Source organism: Calypte anna, chromosome 27 (assembly GCF_003957555.1).
Source record: "Calypte anna isolate BGI_N300 chromosome 27, bCalAnn1_v1.p, whole genome shotgun sequence".
In the NCBI taxonomy this organism is placed as follows: Eukaryota; Metazoa; Chordata; class Aves; order Apodiformes; family Trochilidae; genus Calypte; species Calypte anna.
Genome location: NC_044272.1, coordinates 373,805 through 398,781, shown reverse-complemented (window position 1 = coordinate 398,781; position 24,977 = coordinate 373,805). Strand labels below are relative to the sequence as shown.

At 44.8% G+C, this 24,977-nt stretch overlaps 1 protein-coding gene across 1 annotated transcript in view; it reads right to left on the bottom strand.

Annotated features, from left to right (window-relative positions):
* The window catches only part of SKAP1 (src kinase associated phosphoprotein 1), a 113,730-nt gene extending 89,127 nt beyond the window's left edge, over positions 1–24,603 (bottom strand). The window contains exons 1-3 of the mRNA XM_030465718.1: positions 24,505–24,603; positions 18,724–18,829; positions 10,022–10,047 (exon numbers count right to left, since the gene is read on the bottom strand). Coding sequence (XP_030321578.1) covers positions 10,022–10,047; positions 18,724–18,829; positions 24,505–24,538 — 166 coding nt within the window. The 5' untranslated portion in view covers positions 24,539–24,603. The remainder of the gene's footprint in view (positions 1–10,021; positions 10,048–18,723; positions 18,830–24,504) is intronic.
* Between the last annotated feature and the right edge of the window lie 374 nt (positions 24,604–24,977).

Genomic DNA, 24,977 nt, shown 5'->3' with positions numbered 1-24,977 from the left:
TTTATGGAGCAGCAACAGCTAGTTGAGTCCAAGCAGAAAAAATAACCAGCAACTTGTCAGGGGCCAAGCTATTGTTCTGAATGAAGAAAAAACTCATTAGCTTTTAATGAAAACACAGGGAATAAAAACCAAATAGCACAGAATCCCAGCAAATAATTACTCTGCACCTGACGCAAAGCTGCTCTATCTTCCTACTCAAATCCTCAGCAAAATTCCCCAACTTAGTGCTCTTTGGAGCACGAACAAAAACAAGATTGACTCCAAGGGAAAGAGCAAGAGGTTTCTTGGGCTTAGACCTCATCCAGCAGCTCCCCTGGCACTGTTTGGCTACCCCCAAGAGCACTAAATACCCAGTTCTCTTGCTTCTTCAGAGTTGTGGCACAGGAAAAAACAAACCAAAATGAAATTATGCCATCTTTTAGCTGCCTGACATTCTCTGCAGAAACAGTTTCTCACACAGCAGCAGAAAGAGGGGCTTGAAGGCATCCTGTGTAATTAACACAGATCTCCTGCTTTAGATGTATTGACTCTGAGCAAATTGCAGAGGGGACAGATTGAGTCTCTGGTGACAGGGGTGTCCCCAGAAGAGGGGGTGGCAATTCAGAATGCAGCAGCAGGCAGGTCACATCTGCCACATCAGGTCCCTGCAGGACCTGTGGATGTCACAGACCTGGCAACAGGCACAGACACAGATCCCCTGCACTGGAGGAGGAAAAAACTACCAAGAGGAGAATAAAAAGAACCCAGTGATGCATTATTAGGGCTTCAGTGGGCAGAGCCCACAGCAGAAGGGCAGCACAATCAGGGAACACACTGTTGCTTCCCTCTGGACAACCTCCAGAGCACAACTGCTGCTCTCCGCAAGGAAGGGAATAATCTGGACCCACCCTTCCTATTTGTTTTGGGGCTTGCAGTGCTGGAGGGTAGAAACAAGTCCTGCAGCTACACCAGAGCAGAGGTGGGATACAGCAGATAACAGGTTTGAGGATACATGCTTAAAAATCTCCAGTTCAATCTCTGTTTCTGCTAAAATTCTATTGCAGAGGATCAGAAAATGCCTCCCTGCCTGTATCTGCTTCTGCAAAAGGAGAGGAGCAGTTACACTTTAAAGATTAACTTATTGCGACCTCAAGGAGCAAGACTGACAATTTTTTTCCCATAAAGAGTGGTCAAAAAAGTTTTCCTTTATGCTTCAGTTTGCTCTTCATACAGAAAAAAAAAAAAAAAAAAGGAAAAGGTGAATTAATGCATCCTGACACGCACAGGAAGGGAAATAATCTAAATAGGTGAAAGGGCTTTGTAGTGGAAAAAAAATTCATCTCCAGCAGCTTGTTAAGGGAGCTGCAATTAAGCTTACTTTGCATTCAGTAAAGGTCTTTATCTAGGTACCTAGAGTTTCATTAAGCATCTTTTTAGAGCATAGGAAAAATCAATACCAAGCGGGTTCCATTTACGCTTTTATGATCAGCTCCTTCATGCCAAAGCGGAAGTGAAATCCCCAACTCCAGTTAATATTCAAGGAAACCAAGTTCCTGCTCTGAAGTAATGACTCCTCAGCATCAGGCTACAAATAAAGGTCTCTGATCCAAATCCCATCTGCCTTCATGCTCGACAGTGTTAATATCTCTCGATTTTCAGGGACTAATTTAGCAGTAATGTATTTCCCAAAGCAGAGCTGTAAAAGCATTATCAATACTATGGTTTAATATCCTTTCCTACAATCACTCCCTGAAATTATGGAGAATCACATGGAAACACATCAACAGAGACTCACCCACACACAGTAAGTACTGCTCACATGTAAATATATTATGGTTTCGCTTTCCTAATGTAGTTAAAGCTCTGTCAACGTGGCTATTATAAATTACATACCTTTTTAAACACATTTATGTGCTCGAAAATGTATGGTGTTTCTTTTTTGAATGCCTCAAAGGCTTCAGCAGCTCCCAAGCGCCCATTTGGATCTGTGTGGTTAACCCCTGTGATTAATAGGTGAATGGCTGAGGTTTGGGGGATGCAGATTTTCTGCACCTTCTTGGTGCAGACTATTGATTTCCTCCTGGTGCCAGCAACACCACATCTGCCTGAAAATCCCACGTTTTCTATGGCACAGCACTGTGATACACCCTGGGTGGCCTCCTGGGGCTGCACCAACCAAACACCAGGGTGTAATTAACAAATTGCAGGTGAAAGTTCTTTTATCTACAGATCTCAAAGTGTTCATCCCGCTTCATAAGAACTGGCTGGGATGTGGAGATGATGCAGAGAAGGAAAACAACTTTGTCCCTGGCTCCTGAGGCAAACAAGGTGATGGTGAGAGCAGGACCCCTCTCTGCTTACCCCATGGTCGATCAGGACAGGTCCAGCTGATGGCACAAGGGTCAAAAGGAAAGGGAGGGACCTCCTCCCAGCCAGGAGCTGATTTATCACGGCTGTGGAAACCTCGACCCAAAGAGGTCTTGGCTGGCTGACAGGTGAAGCCAATCCAAGCCTAATTTTTGCACACTCGGTACCCAGTTTTTTGCTAATTACAGGCAGTAAAGCAAATTAACGGTCCACTAAAAATGCCACTTATGTTAAAAAAGCAAGCAGAAAGCGGGAAGGTTTGTTTGCAGAGGGTTGGTTTGGGGCTGCAATGAGCCCCTGTGCCCAGCAGGTCGGGCTGCAGCGCGCAGCATCGCCGAGGGAAGGAAAAAACCCAGCACAGCTTTAACCCACTGCTGGGCAGGGAAAAGCAACAAACTTCCTGGGATCCATCAAACCCATCGGTCCCATCTACTGGGCAACGCTGCAAAGCTTTCTGGGGAACTTCACTCCTATTTTCAGGGGGGGGAAAAATGCCTCTAGCATGTCCAAATATTTTATTTCACCAAAAGGAATTCAAATTTTGCAATTCTCAGTGTCAAGAAAAGGATCCCAAAGGATGCCAAGAAGCTCCACGACAGCCAGGGTTAAATTATTTTCTCTTCCAGTCACATGGCAAAGAAACTTCATGATTACACAAAACAGAAAGTGACCTGGAAGTTATTAATTCACAGACCTCTAGCCAGATGTGTGGATATTCACACCAAAGCCTCCCCACAACTGATTAGGGGATTTTTTTCTAAAAAGGAAAAAGTCAGCAATAACAGCAAGCACAAGTCCTGCTCAGACACCGGGAAGGCCACCCCACAAGTGACACTGGAGAAGTTGCAAGCCTTGGCCAAAAGGAGACATTGGCAGGGCTGCTCTGCAAGGCAGCAAAGCTCCTGCTTATGAATCCAAGCAGCTGATGAGGCCTCAATTTCCCCCCAAATGCCTTGAGGATGCTGCTGGGCTCACACTGCATCTCTCCCCTCACTATTTCTTAAGTCCATGCCAGCCCCTTGTGTCATTCCCCAGCTGAGCTCTCCAGTTTTCTCTCCCCTTCCTTTTCTGCTGGGTGTTGGCTCTGTCCCTCCCTCCCCCTCTGATTTCCTCCCTCCAGCTCCTCTCTCTCTCTCCCAGTCCTTGGCACCCTTTCAGGAAAGGCACTGCACATTCTGCCTCTCAAGTGGGGAAGCACAGCACACTGCGGGCTCGCTAGGGACAAGCCTGAAACCCAGCTCAGCAGAAGATTCCCACGGGATGTAAACAAGTAAACAAGATTTATTCTTTTATGACCCAGTAACACATCAGTGAAACACAAAGCCCCTCCAACGTGAGCAAAACCAGCCCTAAAGCTACCAACACTTTGTTGGGTAATAAATTATCCCTCCCGAGCCTCTTTGAAGAGGTCTCCCTTTAAAGGATGGGGATACTGAGGCAGAGGAAGATTAGAAATCTGCACTTTGGTTCATCTTCTGAAGCACCAGCCCTGCCAGGAACACGGCCAAACAGTGGCTGTGAAGCCAGATCCCACATTTGTGTGGTGCAATAATTAACAAGTTCTGCAAGTATGGGCTGGGACCTAAAAAAATAAATAAATAAATAAACACATCAGTATCATTCGTAGCAAGGAGAAGACTACAGGCCAAATAGTTCTGATGAACATCCATGGCAGCATCAGGAGGTTCAGCATATTTCCTGAGCCAAAACCCTTTCCAAGTACACGAGGAATAACCAGAACCAGCCACGAGGGAGCTGGAGTTCAGCGAGCATATTCCAATGACAAGACACAAGGAGGCTGTCTTGCCCGTATCTGCAGCAATTTTCCCTGTTAAGAAAAAATAAGTACAGTGAATGCAAAGCCAAGAGCACGCAGCAGGCACTCGAGGGACTGGAGGAGGTGCCCATTAGGAACTGATGATAAAGCAAGAGATGAATTCCCAGCCGTGTTTTGGGATGGAGTCTGACCAAAGGGCAGAATTACTCCTGCTTGGATTAGATGGTTTGGATGAAGTTACTGCTCTACAAACCAAAGCAATGCAGAAGTCATTGTGGGGAGAAAGCCTCAAAACCCCAGATATGAGCCAGCTGACAGCTTGAAACACCTGGGAGTGGGTCCTGTGGGACAAGGGCACTGATTTCCCTGCTCCCCAGCAAGACTCAATGCCTTGCAACCCTTTTTCTAAGGGCTCAAACACCTCTAAATAGCCAAAAATATATACTTTAAAGCCTTGCCCCCCATTTTTGTGGAGCAGAAGGGTCTATTACCCACTGTGTGAAAGCTCAGGTGATGTTATATATGTGAACACTCCTGTGCTCCATCCCCAGGGGAGCAATTTCTTGACTGTTCTGTTCTGCACGAGCACAGAGCAACGCTTGGGCTGCACGTTCATCCAGGCACATTACAATCACCCCTGAGATTTCTTTATAAAAAGAAAGCTGCAGCACACTCCTATTACACAAACAAGTTCAGAAAACACAGAGGGTTCATTTTCAGAAGGCTCTCTATCTCCAAAGCTGCACAATAGGCAATTTAGACAATCTAATAATTAAGAGTATTTTATTAACTGACCAAAGTGAGAGCAATAGAATTTGTTAATATTTAACTTACTGGGGCTCCCCAAACTGCTGTATATTTCGCATCCTTACTGACGTTTTTATCCCTTCTTTATGGTGCATTGCTTTAATTCTTTGCACTCTGGTGTGCTCTGAACTTCCCCAGGGAGGGGAGCCCAGGACACTGCTAAATGTGACCAAAGAGGGCAAAAGCTCTGCCCCAAGGTGTTACAATCCGGATGGGTTTCAAAGGACTCTGGGTGACTCAGTAACTCGAACCCTTTTGATTAATGGAGTAGAGCTCTCCCAGAAGCACCCAGTAATCCAAACCAGGAAAACTCTCCTCCAGTTTGCAAGAAGTTTTAAATCAATGGGCTGGTTTAAAAAGAGTTCAAAAAGCCCTCCTTGTTAACGTGATTCTCCTCAATAAAGGTCCTGAAAGCTTTGACATCAACTGCAGAACAGCCCAGCCAAACTGCTAGCTGCTGTTACCTGCTCTTTCCATCCTATTACATACTCTGCAGATTCTTTATCTGCTGACTCCAACTAAAGATTGAAAACAGTAACCCCTCTTTTTTGTGTTTCTTTTTTTCTTTTTTTGGTTTGGATTGGTTTGTTTTAAATCAACACATTCTTAGAGGCTTTTCCCTTGTTCTCTCCCTTCTTTGAACACACTAAAAAGAAAAAAAAAGTGCCTAGAACTTTCAAGAATTGTGGAAAAGTCCCTTTATAATTCAAAGCTAGGGGGGAATTTGATTTCTGGATTGAACACTCAAAAAGCAATAGCAACAGTTTGAGTTCGATACCTCTTTATGTCTCCATGTGTATATGTAAATAAAATATGTAAATAAAAGCAAACACCTCCATACAGCCCTTCCCAGAGCAGACACTTGCCTCCTACCTATGACATTTCTCCAAGCAGAACATTCTGTTTCCTCCTACAATCATTCCTTGCCTCCAAAATCCGTGCACGACCCCACAAGGTAGCAGAATAATTTATAAGTCCCTGCAAAAGCAAAGCTGTGCAGCTGCTCAGTTTGCAAAACTATGAAACAGGAGGGATTTCAATGCAAAAAAAAAAGAAAACAAAAAAAAAAAACTCTACACAGATTTGTTTGCCCAGAATATAAATCCATACACAGAGGCAAAGAAGTGCCTGCTCTGAGCTGCAGGAAGCAAAGCTTCAGTGCTGATAAAGGGACCTGTCACAAGTGTTGATATTAAAGCTTTTCTTTTTTAAGTTAAAGAACATATGCCTTTGTGTACATTTCATTTTTCATTAATTAACTCTGCTCCCCACACCACCCAAACACATCTCAGGCTTTCGGAGGCATTCTAACAAAAGTTTTTTTGTTTTCTTTTTTGTCCCTCTGTGTTATGACATTTCCAGGGTTGTAGCTGGCCCTGGTGTTTATAAAGCAGGGGAATTCCAGGCATGGTGATAGAATAGACACTGTAACAATATGTTACAAATATTGTCAATTCGATATTTTTCCCCTTGCGTTTTCAAACACATCATAAATCTTGCCTGGGTTTCCGTGTCTGAACCCTGCTTACCACTGAGCTGGAGCCTCTTGGCATGGAGGCAAAGAGGTTTTTTTATAAATAAAACTTAGCAAAAAATCACCATGCACTCCATTAATTCAGGAACACTCTGCCTCAGCTTCAAAGGGGATTCTTTACAGTAAAGATGGTGTTTTTGCTGCTTTAATGATTTGCTACTTGTACTTGTCATAACTACACGAACCAAGTATGCAGGAGCAGGGAGCAGAGGGTTGGGGAAACGCTCAGTTCCGTCTCCCACCCAGCTCTGTTTCACTTCAGTTCAATGGATTTGGGGCTTTAGATAGAAAAGCTGCTTCATAAATCTAACACTTGAGGCCTTTATGTAATGCCAGTTAATGAAAGAAAACTACAGGCATGCCTCGGGTATGCACAGACCTCGTGCTCAGCTCCAGCATCCAACCCCAAAATAATCGGTGACCCACGACGAGCTCCACATCTCAGCCAAAGGGAGCAGGGCCAGCAGGAGGAAAACGATCCACACTTCATCTCAGTACTATACACTGGGAGATAAGTGGCCTACTAAGACTTTCCACACTGTTACTTATGTAATCCTTTTATGGAACATGAAGGCTCCCAATTTTTAAGTCAGGTTTTATCCCATCTTGCCCCTGAGCCCACCTCTCTGACACATTTATATTTATTTTATATTTATTGCTCTCATCTCCAGGGAGGTGACATTTTCTGAGGTTAAGGCACAGAGCTGGGGGAAGCAGGAGATCTGGACCCAATTGCTGGATGCACCTGTAGATGTTCTGGGACATTAAACACATTTCTTGAGCCTCAGTTTTCCTAAAATTGATAAATAGGAACAACTACCTTGCTCTTTTGCATGTTTTGACTACTTATGAATATTTGAAAGAACACAGCTATTCAGCAATTACACACATGGTGCTTCAGAGAAAACCACTTGGGATGAATTTCTGATGAAAAAACAACAGTGTTATCACAAGCTCAATGAAATGGTTTGATTCATCTATTGACAACGTCGTCTTAAAAATGAAGTAAAAAGGCACTGCCTGTAACTGCACCCTCTGTGAGATTTTTAGTGTGAATGAGCACAGGGAGATGAGGAGTTCTCAGTGCAATCCTGTGCTGAGGGAACCTCCCAGCTGAAGGTCCAGGTACAGCACAGGACTTGGAGGAACAATTCTTGGTCAGTCCCAGGCTGGAGCCCTTGACCAGAGGAGCAGAACCACATTCTATCTCCACATCTCTGCAAGCAGTGTCAGTGCTCCTCAGCATCCCAAAATACTTCAGAGGCATCAGTGATTTCACCCAGTTCACTTTTCCCATATTTTGTCTTGTCACACCTGCTCATCTTTGGAGGCTTTTTGGGTTTGGGAGTGCAGAAGCTGAAACGTTCCCCGTGACAAGAATTTCATGCAAAGTTCCATTTGGCAAAGCCAAACTCCCAGCCCTGACCCACAGCTCTTTTTTAACCACACACACACAATTTTTTCTTCTCAAACCCTTCCCTTTGCATTTCTCCCTGTCCCTCCAGACTCCTCCCAGACTCAATCCTTCCCTCTCCTCCCTTGCAGTACCCTGGAACAGCCTCGGGCTGCTCCCTCAGACCACTCCTTTCCTCCAGCCCAAAGCTGCTGCAGAACATTTCCCCTGCACCAACAGAGACAGAAACACTGAGAGGAACCTGGGGGAGGTCTACACCTGACCCAGGTTCTCTCCACATTTTCTTTCCCAGCTTTCCTCATCTCTTCCCACCAAGAGCAGGCTGCTGCAAGGCAGCAAGGGCACCCCTGCAGGAAATACATTAAGTGTAGGAAATGCTTCCCAGAGACAGGCAGCCCTCCTCCAAAGGGAAACAGGAGTCACCCTGGGGTTGCATCCAAGAAGCACCTCAGCAACTTTTGTTTTTCTTTAAAACCAAGCCCCACATTGTAGTTCTCTGGTTCTTTTCCTCTCAGCACACACCAAGTTCTCCTCTGTGCCCCAGCAAGGCATCACCAACCACACCTGAGGTTCTCAAGCTGATGTCCAAGCCCACGTTTTCACTCCCAACTTGTCTCCTTTGTACATTTTGCCCAAATAACATTAGTTCTCAAGATGACACAGGGGCACATTTAGTGACATCTACATACCTGAAGACCCAAACACTTGCACAGTGATTCCTAGCAGGCGTTGCAAGCTAGGCTCTTCATTTACAGATTTATACAGTTCTACAAACCAATCTTCCTAATAGGACTTAAGCTTCCAACTCTAGAAAAGAAGAATATTTCACAAGAACAAAAGAATACCTCCTCCAGCCTTTAAATTGTATGAACTTTTCAAAATGTAAAAAAAAAAACCAACAAAAACCTAATTTCGAGCCCTTTTATGTGCTCTAGTCCTTTTTTTTTTTTTAATTTTGAACACAGCTGTCTGTTGTACTTTCTCAAATGATGCCAGATGCTGGGTTCATCAACCAAATGCATGAAAACAATGGTTTGAAAGCAATTAGAAGCACCGAGGCTGCACCGAGGCTCATATTAAAATGTGATAACACTGTTCTGGTGGGAATTGCAACACTGCTGCATTTCTGACATTTCTGTGCTGCCAGACAGACAGGATGTGCTGGAAGTGGGCCCTGATCGAGGAGGTAACATACTGGAATTTATTCCTGGAGTAAATGAAGGATTAGCTGACTTGGAACACTCGCAGGGATTTTTATTATGGCCCCATCTCCCCTCTTCTTTGAACACCAGCAGATCCTTCTGTCTGTGTCCACATATCACAACCATTACTTAAGGAAAAAGGACAAAGCCACCAAACCTTGTGCCTCGGCTGTACCCAATGCTCCAGATCAGGAATCAGAGCTCAGCTCCACTGCTCAGCTACAGCTTCAAAAGAGCTCCAGGTCAGCTCTGAGCAAATACAGATCCATCAATTGCCCTGAATATGCCAAAGTACCCCCTGACACAGCTTGTGACCTGCAGGCACCCTGCAAAGTTTAAATCATCACCCACATTATTGCGGAAATGAAGATCAAAGTCCCAATCAGAATCTCCCAGCTTGTTAACAGACAGAACAAGAGATGGTCACGGTCCTGAAAAGAATTTACAGCCTGACCATTTGTCTACACCTGGAGGTTGATTCAATTTCAAGTTGGGGTTAACATGAAGCAATGAGACTGGAGGAAACTCCTTGCTGAAGGTTACCCAATAGTCCTTGCTCCCAAGTCAATGGCCCATGGGAATACACTGCCCTGCCTGGACTCAAAGCCTTTTACAGAGAAGTTCTGCAGAACATTTTCCTGGCCTTATCCAAGACATTTATGTCAGCACCACAGTTTTATGTTATTTGCTCCCAAGGATAAGGAGAAATGGACTTCTGTCACCCAAAAAGAGTACAAGATGAGCTCCTGCTGCAGCCCTCACTGCAGCTTTGTCCCTTCCCACACCCCAGAACTGCCACACACAGCTGTCTGTTCAGCTTGAGCTTTTCTTGGTGCCTTTGAACAGAGAACACCACACACATCCAGCCCCTCCCCAGCTCCCTATGAGCTCCCCAGGCTCACAGCAGTAAATAATCCCTCCTTCCCCTGGCTTATACTCACCTCGGGGCAGAAATTCCAAGTGGTACCTGAAAGACCAAAAAGAGACAGACATAAGCATTCATTCTGAATGATTCCTTCCAGACTGATGGGGGAATCGTGCCAGAAGTGCTGCCAGGAACCCAGCCAATGGTCAACACACACGTTTTGTGCAAGAAGCTTCATGGAGACTTGCAAGTCCTACAGATGGTACCCAGCCCTTGCAACATCCTCTGCTACCTCCTCCACGTCTCCTCCTCTTGAAAAACGCTTCCAACTTCCTTCCCCTACAAAAGGTTTCTCTCTCAAAATACCAGTGCTTCCATGACCTTGTACTTTTCACCCTTAAAGACCTTTAGGGGTCTCTTCCAACCCAAGCTATAATTCTGTTCTACAGTTCTCTCCCTAACCTCATCTCACACCTCCCCTTACAGCCACAGCATTGCAGAGGGCAGCAGGCACACTGCCCACTTCTGGCTGTGCCAAAAAAGAAAATCCTCCACGATTTCTTCATCTCTCACCCTTGGAGAGCATCTTGGGCTGACAGCTGAGTCATTTTAATATGGGGAAATCTGGAAAGAACTCAAGGATTGGGGATAAACCACAAAGTGACCCATTCACAGGCAAGATGTTTAACAAAGGCTTGGTCTATAGGCATTAGTGGCAAGAATCCAGTATGTAGAAATCCAATCAATTTGTTTCCTCATTAAAAGCTTTCATGAAGAAAATGATTTAACACAAACATTCAAGCTACTGACACAGATTAATTAGAAAACAACAACAGAATTCTGATTAAGGGGATAATATTTATTTGAGTTGTTTGCTTTGGACAAAATAAAAAATGTGCACAGACAGAAGAAACTTTCCTGGGAGAATGGGCTCAGTGACAAAGAGCAGCTGGATCAGATTGGAAAGAGCCACACCACTGGGGCTCGGAACAAGAGAAAGCTACAAATTTCTCTGAACCTTTGGATGCTCTGGGCAGTGGTGCCCTGTTTTTACACTGAGCTCTTGCTCCATCTTCCCTAAGCCCAGAGAAATGCCATCACCTGCCCAAGGTCAGGGGAACTGCCAGAGCTCCTCCATCCTTTTGTTTCCAATCAGCATTAACTGCTACTTGGGAATTCAAATTTTATTCAACATTTGATCTGGGAAACTTCCCGAGAGGATCAGTACCTGCATCCCCTGAGCCTCCAGCATCCCTGAGAGCTGGAATACTTTTGTCTCCTGAACAGACAACGGCTGTGAGACAAGGACAGCAAAATCACTTCTTGTTTTCTGAACTTTTGTCTCTTGTGCTTGAGAGACTGTCCTAATCCCCCCTGAACATGTTTTAGTGATAACATTTACTGCACTAGGACCAAAATGATTTTCTGTCACTTCTAATTCCAGTTCAATAAAAGTATAAGAGCTTTGTTTCTAACCTCTGTCATTTTTAATACAGTAAAATGGTTTTAAAAAAAAATGTAAAATTGAGTTCCATTTCCTACTGGACCAGCAAGCCCATGTTAGCCTCACTCTGATCAGATTTACAGAGGGAGGGAAATACCAAAAAGATCCTTTTTTGTTGTTGTTGGTTTTTTTAAGCATAAGGAAACAGTCAAAAATTCTAATCTCATCAGATCAGGATGTGTCTTTAATCTCATGCTTTGATCATTTTCACTCTGGAATGGCTTAAGCTGAGAAGGAAAGTTAGCTTAACATCTCATCAGGACTGGGGGAAGATGGTCTTGTTCTTATGCAAGATGAAAGAGCAATGATCTAATTCCTTCATCTGCCACTGACTGCATGAAAATCTTGAATGAATTACTTATCTTGAGAGCTTAAAGGCACCCATGGATGATGCCACAGCATTGTGTGTTTACGTGTAGGATTTCTTTCTTTCCCTGTGATGAGTGAAGAGAGGGAGGGGGGGAAGGATGACTTCCAGCATCTGCATTTCCCCCACCGCTTCCCTGCAGGTGAGTTCAGCCTTAGCCACTCAGCCTGTTTTATTTCCCTCATTTTCAGAGGTGGACAGAATATTTTGTGCTGCTGTATTACCCAAGAAATGCAATGATACAGCTGCCACTGCCTAGGTACCAAATAGGGTTGGTTCAAATATACCCATTATAGACTTTATAGACTGAGAATCAAACATGTTTCTGTGCAGCAGAGGAGCAGGAACTCTGCTGGCAGGAGGAGGTTTGTCATCTTGGGTCTCTCTTCAAAGTGCAGAGCTTGAGGCCAATTCTGATTTTTGTTCCCAATTAGGACAGAGCTGACAAGGACGTGACACCCTTAACATGTCCTGGCCAACAGGGTTACACAACATTCCACTCTTAAGCTTTGCAGGAAGTTTACCCTGAAATACACCATCCAATGATTTCTTGCAGCTATTCATTTTTTAAATTGTAATTGGCCCATACACACCCCCTTGAGCCAAACAGCACAAATTAAGAGATCAGAAGCCTGATCCTTATTCCAGAGCATCTTTATTTTGGAGGTTATTTGCCTTGGGATCAGGTTTGACATTTTCATCTTTAATCAGCAGTTTTTAGATCTCACGAGCCCCAAGAGGAAAAGCTTCTCATTGATTTTATTAACCAGAAAGTTTGGAAATAGGAGATGCAGTCACTCACATCTCAGCTGTTCCTATAAGCACTTTTTTAATACAGCTCTTATCCCCCAGCTGTGAGTGGAATCCTCTAAGAAGAGCCAGAAGGCAAAGGAGAGAGGTCCAGTTCACACTAGACCTTAAGTGCAGGGAGATGGAGGAGGAAACTCTTGTCAAGTGATTTACTAACTTCAGCAAAATGACTTCACAAAGGAATCTATTGAGAATTCTGATGCAATATGTAAAAGCAAGGAACTAACCCAAAAATATCTGATTTCCATTACAAAGCCAAAGAGCCAGTTTCACTGCCAATACTTTAACAAAAGGCATCCCAGAAGCATTTCCCCTGCCTGGTTCTCCACAAACCACCCACCTCTCTCACCTCATTGGTGCATTTTTGGGGCCAGACAGGAAGATTTTGTTCTGCTGAAAACACAAACTGTTTCTGGTGATGCTGCAGCCCTTGCGGTTGCGCACTCAAGAAGCAAACATCAGAGGGGCTCTTCTGGAACTGTTTATGTTCCTGAGAAACATCCAGATCCCAATCCCCATCCATCAGCCTCCTGGTAGCAGGGTCTCCAACTGGACCCAATCAAAATCCCATCTCCACTGTATAAACAGACCTCAGAGTGGGAACTGCCATGAGAAAGAGCAGAAGAAAATGCTGCTCACGTTGGAAAGGGAAACTGAGTCACGGAGCAGGCAGGTTTCCCAGGAAGCCCCTTTGCCCTCTGCTGCACAGGGGGGGTGTCACCAGTCCCACCAGTGCACAGAAATCCAGTACAATATATAAAACACACCCAGTCCTCCCATCCACAGCTCGAGTTTGCTGATCACTGCTTGCAGCAAATCCCAAAGCTGAAGGACTCAGCCCAGACCCATTTGGGGCTAAAGCCAGAAATGTTGTCTGAAGTCTTCATTACACAGGGGGGGTCAAACCTGATGCCCATAATGGTCTCTGCAGCTCTGAAGTCTATAAAAGTCTAAACCCCACTTTCCTCTCAGACTCATTTTCAGCAGGAACCATAAAATAAACTCAGGTTTCAATCAAATTGCCTGTATTTTCCTGTCCACTTAAGAACACTAATATCACCACAGATGTCATTAAATTAGATATTTCAAGACAGTCTAATTTGTTTGGTACACAGTATTTGTTGGGTTTTAATGTTTGCAAAAAGAAAATTTAAAAAAAATCAATGCTGTACAAGATCTCAAGCAGAAAAAAACCCTGAAAATGGGGTTGGGGAGCTCACCATTAGCAAAGTCAGTTACAAACCACTTCAAATGCATTTCTCAGTTAAATGCTACAGAAGCAGCAGCAGCAGCAGCTATGCAAAGACTCTGGTTACACAATTTCAATCATTTACAGTCCTCAGGTTTCAGATTAACAATGCATTCACAAGGAAATGGATGGGGAAATGGGGGTAATTTTATCAGCTGGAATGGAAAACGATGCAAATTACTGAAAGGAGTCTAACCCAGAAGGCACCAAACTGCATTACTGGGAGAGTGAATGGCCACAGGCAGCCAGGTATAAAAGCAGGTAGAAGATAACAGATGAACTGAATTTGTGCCCTTGCCACACCATGTATTAACAGGAGAATTCCCTCCTCAGCACTCTCCAAAAAGAAGAAGAGGGGCAAAAAAAAAAAAAATTTTAAAAATCCCCTGCTGAGATTACAGAAAAAAATTGGGAACATCCTAATGGAAACTTTAGCAGACTTTAAAAAGAAATAATCACATTGGGCAATATTAAACTTGACTGCTGAAAAGTAAAGGAATGTCTCTGCTCAGATGGACTGGTGCAGGGTGCTGAGAGGCTTTAGATCTCCATTAACACCAGCTGGTGCTGTGCACCCTAATGTGTCCCCAAGGCAGTGCTCCCACACACAAAGGAAAAAAAAAAAAAACACAACTTGAGGAGCCCATTTTTAGCATTAAAAAAATGTAAACCCAAAAGCTGCCACGTCCTTCTGAAGTGACAGGGACTTTTTTTTTTTTTTTCCCTGCAGAACAAATCTGTATTTAATAGCCAAAGCAAGTGTGAATGAAATCCTGCTCAGCAAGATCATTTCCTTGCTGAGCAAATAAATTTCATCTCTCTGAAGAATGTGAAGGAGGAGAACAGCACTTTGCCTAATTAAGGACAATGTGGTGGGGCTACAGTCCAGCCCTGGCATTAATGTGCTCAGCTCAATTATCTGCCCATCAGGTCACATTCTTAAATTCCTTTTTATCTTGGTATCACACGTTATTCAGCATAATGAGTTTAATATTGGTAGGAATTACAGGCAGTGCATTTACACTAATGAAGCAAAATTACCCTGAAATGGCATTTTCTTTAATTCCAATCTTAAAACTTTAAAATAAGGTTGAAAATGGAAGTAATAAATGTAGTTAATATCATTAGAAGTGTATTAAAACAGGCCAAACACACTGCTTCAGTCAAAATTTTGAATGTATTCCCATTAGTGAATCTTTTATAGCACCACTGCAAGACCTTGCCATGAAGAGCCTGGTCTATGCTGGAGCTCCTGCTGCTGGTAGGAACATCAAAAAACTATTCTGGAAATTAGTTATGAGAAGCAGGACTGAGCCTCAGGTTCACACTGGTGTTTTAGTCACAGCAGAGCAAAATAAAGGGAAAGTTTCAGTGTCTATTTTGGATTTCCTAATGGGTGTATATGAGAAACTGGACATCAATTAAGGGTTTTCTCTTCATTTCTGCTTTGATACACAACAGGTCTGCCTTGCCCTCCTTTTGGCATTATTACATTTCACCTCAAGGAAAAAAAATACTAAGAATTTGTTTTCATCACTGCAAAGCTGCCTTCCCACAGGGAGCTTCAATGACCAGTGACTCCAAGGAGAGGCAGGAACTATTTATCTCCATATTTTTAAATAAATCCCATTCTCCCCATCTCACCCCCTGCCACCTTGACTGCTCTGCAAGTGTCAAAATGCTGAGGTGAGGTCATTTAACAGCAAGAAGGTTTTTGGTTCCTTCTCTTGCCAAAGGACAAGAATGGGTTTGTGTTCCTGAGCAGTCCTGTCTCTGATTCATCCCAGGTGTCAGGCATCTGCTGCTGGCTCAGCATCCAGCTTTGTCAGGACACAAGAAACAGCAGAGATGCTCCCAAAGAACAGTTTGGAACAATCCCTCAGCACCAGCAGACCTGAAACAGAAGCAGCTGACAGCTTTTGGGGTTTCTGGAAGAGAAGCAAAGCTCTGCCCCAGTGCCACGTCCTCCACCTGTGCTCCCCCAAACCAAAGGTGCTTTTCAAAGTAATTTTTAACCACTGCAAAGACTCCTTTTTTGTTCAAGACTAAAGTGAGATTGCCAACAAAACCAAAGGGATAATTAGGAAAAAAACTGCCAGGCCAGGATTTACATCTAGGGTGTTAAAAAGTGGAATGTGATCTGAGTTAGTAGGAAGGGAAGAAAAGAAAGGAGAGGGAACTGTTTCTACACAACAGTCCACTGTAAATAACCAAATCCATGCTGAAAGTAAAATAGTGCAGGGACTCATAATTCAGCTGTATGGTGACAGCCTCCCCACTGCCAGCAAAAACACCCCACAGCCTGCCTTGGAAGAAGTCAGAACCTGCAACCAAGCCCCTGCACTTCTTGTGGTGAGATGGGAACAATAAGTATATGTAAATATATAAAAATATATATAAATATATACAAGTATATATAGATATATCCTCCCAGGTAGCACATGGAGACAAAGCCCAACCACTTGCTCACGTTATAGTCTCAGCAAACCTCCTGGTGGGGGAACCTTATGAAGCTGTGATATTAAAGACCTGACAGCCAAATCCCAGGAACAGTTCTTGAGCCTGGCTTGGGATAATCGTGCTCTGGATGAAGCTCTTCCCCTTTTGGAGATGGATGTGTCTCTCTCCCCAGTAGCTGAGCAGTTCACTGATGCCCATTATGAACCCAAACAGTGAAACCCTACCCTCCCGTGTCCTGTTTCATCCTGCAGAGGTGAAAAGCTGCAAGCAGGGCTGCTGGGAGGAGGCAGAGGCTTCCTGAAGCCCAGGGCTGATGGTTTCCTGAACACCCACCACAAAAGCCACAGGAAGCTCCCCCAAGAGGCAAACCTGCTCCTCATCCCCAAGAGCAAGACCCACTCAGATCCTTTCAAATAAAAAGATACAGTCATGGTTACAGTAATCTCCCACCACAAATCATTGCCTTAATGGCTCAGGTCAGAACAAGGACATCTCTACACTCTCTTCTCACCCTTCCCAAATGCCACTGAACAATAAAACACAAGTAGGAAATCAGCAGCATCCTGGAGTCTTTGCTCAAGGGTCTCACTTCCCCCTACAGAAGTACCTGCAATTTATTTTAATAAGCAACAAGACTGAGGCACACATCTAAACCCCAGCATCCAGGAGGAATTTCTGTATCATCCCTCCTCCTGATGCAAGGCTGACTCACCCAATCTCCTGCTTTTTTTTTTTTTTTGAGATAACTGTTAGAAAAAGATCTATTTAAAATTTAATTTTTTTAGGCTGAGAAAGACAGCTAAGAGCCAAGGCTGAGCTCTGTGCCACAGCATCAGTGTTTGCCCCAGGACACTAAAGGCTGCTCCTACTTGACCAAAACCACACTCAGCCTCTGGGAAGCCAGAGGTCTAAGGGATGATGGTCACAGCACCATCTGTCCCAGCCACTCAAGCATCATTCACACCTCTAACAGCACATGAAGACAGACCACTTACTTTGGGAAGCCAGAACAAGCCAGTATTTCCAAGTTTGCCATCTGCCTCACACATTTATCGAGTTCCGTGCTATTTTTAGTTCATTTAAAACAGACCTAGAGTTGCATTATAACAGGATATAAGAGTTGCTGCTTCTGAAGTTGGATGTTCTCAGGACAGTTGAAAAAAAAAACTAAAAAAAGCAAACCTTGACTTGATGCCTGAATGCTTCAGGTTTGGAATTTTGCTTACCTAACTCTTCCCATCCAAGATCAATACCTGCCAATGCCTGGGAATTTTTCAGAGCAATCACATCAGTCTGCTACAAAGATGCAATCAAGGCCTTTCTCCTGCAATATTACAGGACACTGCTGCACATCCCCTTCTTCCACTAGATATGCTATGGCCCCATTTTCCAAAGGCTTCCATCTTCTGCTTTCAGCTTGTTTCAATTATTCAGGGCAACCCAGGCTGATAATTACACAGTCCCGAGTTGCTGAGTAAAACTGATGCTTAATTAGCCAGCAGGAAAGATCGATTAAGATACAGCAGGGCATCTTGCAAAGTTCTTCAGTGGGACTGCAGGGAATAGAATCTGGCTGTGCCCTTCCAAAGGATAAAATTCTCCATTTCTCAGGGACTCGACAGCAGTTTTATTTAAACTGGATGCTTAGATCAGTCAGCCACCCCGAGTTTTATTATCAGGTCTTAACACCAAGTGACACAACTCATGTCTTATAACCAGAGCTTTAACAGCAAGCTCTGGATCACATTTCTAGCTGAAAATATAACACATTTGAGGATGAAAGTTTTATTTAAGCCTCCAGCAACCTTTGTTTACTCTGCTCACCTATCCAAGTGATGCAGTCCATGCTCTCATGCAGGACTTGAATAGTTCTGAGGGCAAAAGATTTTGGAACCTAGGTCAGAGCTCAGTTTTAGCCCTCTTCACTCCATTTTACTGTATCAAAGTCCAGGCAATACATCTAGGAGTTGAGGAGCCACTTGTGAAATACTTTCAGCAGCAAGCCAGCAGCATGAATCTCTGCTCACTGTATTGATTTACCCACACACCCAAATATCAAGTGATGGATTTTTTCCACCAAACCCTCTCAAGCACAAGGGAGAAGGAAGAACAGAGACCCATGTGCAAAGAGCTGTACAGACACAGCCTGAGGCATAATTTTTACCTTGAAATACTAAAAAAAATTCCATAAATCATGACAACTTTGCAGAAGAACTGCTTAAATATGAGCATACAAATCAGTGTACAGTGCTGGTATTATATCACATTATATCCAGGCCAAAATGTCCATTAATTTCCAAAGCATGGGCCAATTGTCCAGGTAGTTAAACACAGCATGTGGTACCCCAGAGTGTGACATTATTCTGAAGTAAAGGAGACAACACAAACCTGGCTTTGACTTGCTGGAAGCCAAAGAGAATTGCATCCCTCTGCTCCCTTGCTTTAGCACTCAGGTTCTCATTCTGCAGTCCCTCTGCCAGGTAACCTTCAACATCTGGGAAAGAGAGAATCGAGGGTTAGAACACACAGCAGAAAGATCCATTCTTGGCTAAAAAACCTGAGCCTGGCAGTGCACTGGGAAGCCCTCAAGGCACTGTACCAAGGAGTCTGGTCTGGAGACATGAGCCAGTCTGAAGCCTTCACTTGGAGAAGTGAAGACATTGAGCAGAACCTGAACACTGCACGTGGCTGCAGTGGTGTAAGGCAGCTGCAAAGAAACCACCAAGCAGAAGAGAGGAGGAGGAAGGTGAAGTGAAATAAAGGTTCAACTATTGAATGCAATGCCACCTGCCTCTTCCCTAAACTTTACAAATCTGCTGCTGTGGAAGGATTTTGGCATCAGGTAGGGACACACAAGAAGATGTTGTGCCATTCAGAGGAGGATCCAAAGCATTTTAAAATGCCAGAGCAAGATAACCAGGAACACTTCACAGAAAGCCAAACCTGTGGTTTTCACAAGGATGATCTTCATGAAGGACAAGCTCTGACAGGCACAGGTTGGTTGTGCACAAGTATCACAACAAGGGTTCTGCTGCAAGGTGATCACTGAAATCCTTCACCCTGTGCTCACTCAGAGACAGCCAGACAAAAGCAAATACTGAATTCTCTCACCTGGAAACCACATCTATATGCAGAAATCTAACCTGAGCTGGAAGATAAAAGGATTGTCTGCATCCCATTTGCATAAATATTTATGCTCTTTACATAAACCTCAAAACAAGTCTCATAGAAAAAAAAAAAAACAACAAAACCAGTCCAAATCACACCTGCTCAGCATAGAATATCATCCTTGTACTTCAGCAGAGAAAAGATTGGCTTCAAAGCTGTGGTGTTGTACATCCACAGGCCTCTCCAACCTTTTACTCATGCCCCATACTGTGACACTAATGTCAATTTAATATCCTGCTTGCAAGACTTTCAGCTCCTTATGCTTCAGCTGGCGGTACAACAGCCAACACGGTTTAGCACACCCCAGGAATCTGCAGAGCTCCTGAAAAACAGCCCCTCCACCTGCAAGCACATCTCAAGATCAAAATGCCACAAGAGAAATTAATACTTTTTTTTTTCTGTTTAAACCACAAGCCCTCACTTCTTTTTGTTACCTGCTCATGACACACTCACAGAAGGCTTGGGGGGTGGAGAGGAGGGAGATCTTTAAAGTGAAAAGCATGCAGAAGGACATGGAACAAGGGGGAACAAGGCTGATGCTTGGACATCCCCCAGGAACAGGGTCCTCTTCCCACCACTTCTTCAGATCGACAGATGGGCAGAACCAGGGAGACCCAGCCCTGCCCACAGTAACCTCAGAAGGAGAAACGAATCCAGATCATAACCCTTCTTCCCATAGCAGTTCTCCTTTCTGGATTTCTTCAGCTCAAAGCACCACAGGAGCACTCACTAACAAGCACATTGCAGCCAAGTGCAGACTCCTCCAGGTCCTCACTGGCTCCTTACTCCATCCTCCTGCCAAGAGGGCTCCTGACCCACAAGGTCTGAGCCAGCTGTGTCTGACATCTGGAACCACCACTTCATAGCTGAGACACAGCCCCTAAAGCCTGACCACAGCAGTGAGATAGCACAGCATCCCAGCACATCCCAGCACAACCCCTGAGATGTGAGCCCTCAGCAGATGGGCAGGAACACCAACTCACAGCATCCCTCTCAAACCCACACCTACATCCAGCTGCAGTTTCTGCTGGCTGACTGCAAGCAGTTCAGCCCTAGATGGCCTTCCTGGGATAGCACTCAGGCTTTGCCAGAGCTGTGAATAAAGCCTCCTAAATCCTAGGCCAATCCTGTAATCCTTGGGCTAAGTTTCATTTTCACTGTACACCTAGGGTATAGCGTGAGTTTATGATAAGCTGAACAACACTGAGGCTTACACCACTTACAAATTACACAGAAAGTACCCAAGTACATATATCTAAGCATTAAGGATCTATCTTGCTCCAAGGAGCTTACTGCTTAAGAACAGATGAGGCTAAGGGGACATTTTATTATATCCCAACCAGCATAAAACAGCACAGCAGAAATGGGTCAGCAACTACATCCTGGCTGTATTTCCACCAGAAAGAGAACAAGCAAGAAAAAACCCAAACTGCTCCCAGCACTTGTGCAAATATCAGCTGCATCCCTCTATCATTTTTAAGCACAGATTAGCTCCATGAGTAAATGATTAGCTCTGATATGGTATTTACTTACTGGGATGTCAGCACAGATCAGCTGCTGGATAAGTTATAGCAGAACCTGGGTTACTTCTGCAAAGCAGGCAGAGCCCCTTTCAGAGCCAGCCATGATGTTTATAGCATCAGGAAATGAAAAAGAAAGCCTAACCATAAACTCTCAAAGTGGATCAGGAAGAGCAATATGTAAGCAGCTATAGAGTAAATCACCCTAATGCTGGTTTTACTGCTTGTCAGTAACATTATATTCTTGATGTTTATAGATTGCTCTCTGCAACCCACTCTGAAAGTTTACAGGACTCTCCTTTTCATTTCCTGCAGCTAAAAAGGTAAAAAGGGGGAGGGGGAAAAATACTTGAGATTTCATCAAGAGTTTCAGGGAAGTTTCTAGAGGCAACTGCAGATATCCACTTAATCCTGCAGGAGATGCACAGCACCATGAGAATTATGTCACAACCACTGAAGTCCAGGTAGTAAATCACCTTTTAACAGCAGCACTAAATTCTAGGAGTTAAACAGTGCTCAATGAAGAGAGCTGAAAGGTATTACGATGCCATGTGTATTCTCTCCAATCACACACATTGGCTTTATTTTTGCTCTTTTTTACTCCTCTGCCACCAGAAATCCTACACTCCATGTGCAGAGGAATTAATCCCACAGAATCACAACAGTTTAGCTCTGCAAGATGTTGCTGAGCCAACCAGTCTGCTCCAGCACTTATTTGATGCTTCACACAATCACTCCTGCAGTTTATTACCCCAGATGGCTGGGAAAAATTATTTTTAAAAAAAAAAGCTTAGGACACCTATCAACACAGAGAGTTAAGATACCTGGAGCTTCCTTGAGGCTGTGTCAGTATTTCCAGGATGCATCCTAGGCAGGGATTTGGAAGGCTAGTTCTATCATCCCCTGCCCCACTTGTCAAAATAAAAGCTGTGAACTATCACACCCAGGGTTACTTGACTTTTCTGTAGGCTCAAGAAAGGGTGCTTCCAAGCTTCCAAGACTCAGCCCTGAATTCCCTGATATTTAATTTCTGGAGCTAGTGATGCTGCCACATCAGTGCTGCCCGTGGCTTCCCAGCTCTCCCAAACCTGAGCACTGTGTGGTATCTGTTTCACTCAGCAGCTTCCAGCTTTGTTTGGCTGTGCAGGTGCAGGCACAGGCTCACAGCACAGCATCTGCCCTGTCCCTCCTGCTGCCCAAACTCCAGTAAGAAATGTTTTTCCAGGCCCACCATCTGAAATGAAGAGGATCAAGCAAGGCAGGAGAAGGGGAGGTAATCAGAGTGCCACACTGCCTTTGCTTCCACAAAGAAAAGCAGAAGCCCTGGGTTTGTCAGAGATGTATCACATTTTTTAAGGCCAATGTTTACAGCCTTCAGAAGAAATTTGTGCTAAATAAACATGAAATGCACTTCAACAAAAGTAGGTTCAAAAGGAACCAGACTGAACCAGAAGTGAAACCTCTCTGCAATTAACTGACAATCCAGCATTAATGAGACCCTGGTGTGCTTAATTGCAAGGTGGAACTTATGGTACTACAACTGCTGCAGCCACAACCACTCAGAAACAGAAAACATCAACCATTTCTAAGTGTCACAGGATTGCACTGCAGAGATAAGAGCCATATTGTGCTGGCTTTCAACCTCTGCAACCTCAAAGATGTCTCTGGTGATAACAAAAGTGTTACCAGCAAGCCCCTGCCTACCTGCTGGTGTGCAACACAAAAACTCTGCACTAGGGACCAAGCTGAAGGCAGCAGATGTTATTGCCTGTACGTCAGCACAGGTTTCTTCCTCTACCAGAAATTTTTATTTTAAATACAGGAAATCTTCCAGGAATGCAGTTTGCAAACAGCTTCAGCTCCTGCCTTTCCAGCCTGTGTAGCTCAAAGCCTCCTCAGTCACTGGAAGGCTTCAAGACTGTAGATTGTTAAGACACAGCAAGTTTGATACAGAGGTATGTGACATGCAATTAATCTCCATTCATAGCCTGCTATACTTGTCAGCAAACAAAGGCTGTGCTTTAGAAGGAGATCTGAAGCCTTCAATTAAAAACAGTCAGCTAACAAGAAAATAATCTAAGTTAAAGGAAGGTGGCAGGAGCAAAAATGAGTTGTTTACAAAAGTGTCAGCACTGAACAATAAAGCACTGCACATCAAAAATGTGAAAGGGTGAACTTCACCGAAACCCCCCTGATTGAAAAACAGAGGAGAAAATTTACACCTACATCTGGGGGAAGACACGAAGCATTTGGCAGACAGCTTTGATGGACTTGGAGGCTGCACACACCCACTCCCAGACTGCCAGATCCCAGGACTGGAAGTTATCCTGCTTCTCAGAGGGAAAGGGACCACTGCTCAGGGCTGCCAGGAGCTATTGCAACAGGGAACAAAAGGTCCCCAAGCCTGGAGGCAGCTGGGGCCAACCCAAAACACGAGGGCTGGAGCAGTGAGCAGCAAGATGCAAACAACTCCTTCCCAGCTGCAGGTTGTGGCCAACACCTGCATCCTTCTTCTAACTCTGCAGCCTGCAAAGCTGCTGCCCCAGGTTCATTTAGGAGGTGGTTGCAACGTGGTCACCTCTGCACAGCACTTCTCTACCCAAGCTTTTTGCTTACCCTGCCACGGGGCCAGTGATGACTGCAAAGACCTAGTGTTTGCAAAGCACATTTTGATAGAAGAGTTAAACCATGTTTTTTCTGCGTGGCTGAAACGAGGGGAGGTGTTGCAGTTCATGCTTGTGAAGAAACCCAGGAAGAACAACTTCAGAAGCCTCTCACCCACCATCTTACACACGCTCAGCAGTGAATGGCATCAGCACTGCTCATGCACTCAGCAGCTCCTCAGGAGGTGAGAAAAGATCAAGCAGAAGTGGGGCTGGAAGCCAGCACTCCTCTCAGCTGTACCCACATTTCCTCTGGGGTTGAAACCCTCTCGTGGGTGTCCCCATTGCTTGCTCAGCCCATCCACAGTGGGACACAGAACACCCACAGCCAGGGCACACCTGGCACAGGCACATCCAGAGCCTGAGAGAGGGCTCACTGCATCCCACAACCTTCTCTTACCCTTTGTACCTGCTCCCTTGGTGTAGCCTTACCTGAAAGCACTCACTGGGGACAACTTTTGTCCCTGACAGAAAAATAAAAAACCCTCAATCTTACACAAACTCTCTTGCCCTTTCACAGAGTCTGGAACCCAGAGAGCTTCTCTACTCCCAACACAGGCATGGACCCTGCCAGCTCCTGATCAACAGAACAGCCCCAAAAACACCAGGGCAGACACCCTACACTCATTTGGGTTAGGACGGGGAGGACATACATAACCTGAGGACCCCAAAACCAGAAGCTTTAGAGAAAAAATAGCTCCCAGAGGCCAACTGCCCTCTCTGCCTCAGCACAGCAAGGTGTAAAAACCCTTTCAGCTCCGTGCCCTGCAGGACTTCCCCTGGGAGACAAAAGAGAAGCAAGGAGAAATGGTGGTTACCTTCCAGAAGCCTCCGAATCTCCTCTGGCATCATGATCCCTGCCACCTCCCTTCTGCAGGAGCCAAACCTGCTGTGACCGCTCCTGTCCTGCTGGGGCCGGGACAACGGAAGCAGCGGGGGTGGGAACACCCCAAAAGAGGCAGGAGGAGCTGATGGGCTCTGCTCTGCTGCTGCCTCCTCCTCTTCCTCCTCCTCCAGGACCAGCTCAAACCCAGACCCTGAGCCCCTCCGTGCTCTTGAGCACCCCAGCTCCAGCCTGGCCTGACAGAGACAGCCTTCATCTGAAGCTCATCGGCCATCCCAAAGAACAGTTTAAGTGTTCCCAAAGTAAGGATCCAGTCTTTAATTTGCAGTATCCTGGTACTTGCGTGTCCTTTCTGCTTTCAGCAGGGGCACAACATGGCTCCTGGCAGGGGAGAGCCAGGATTCTGTGCTAAGGAAAGAGATGCTTCTCTAACATGCTTTGCCACTC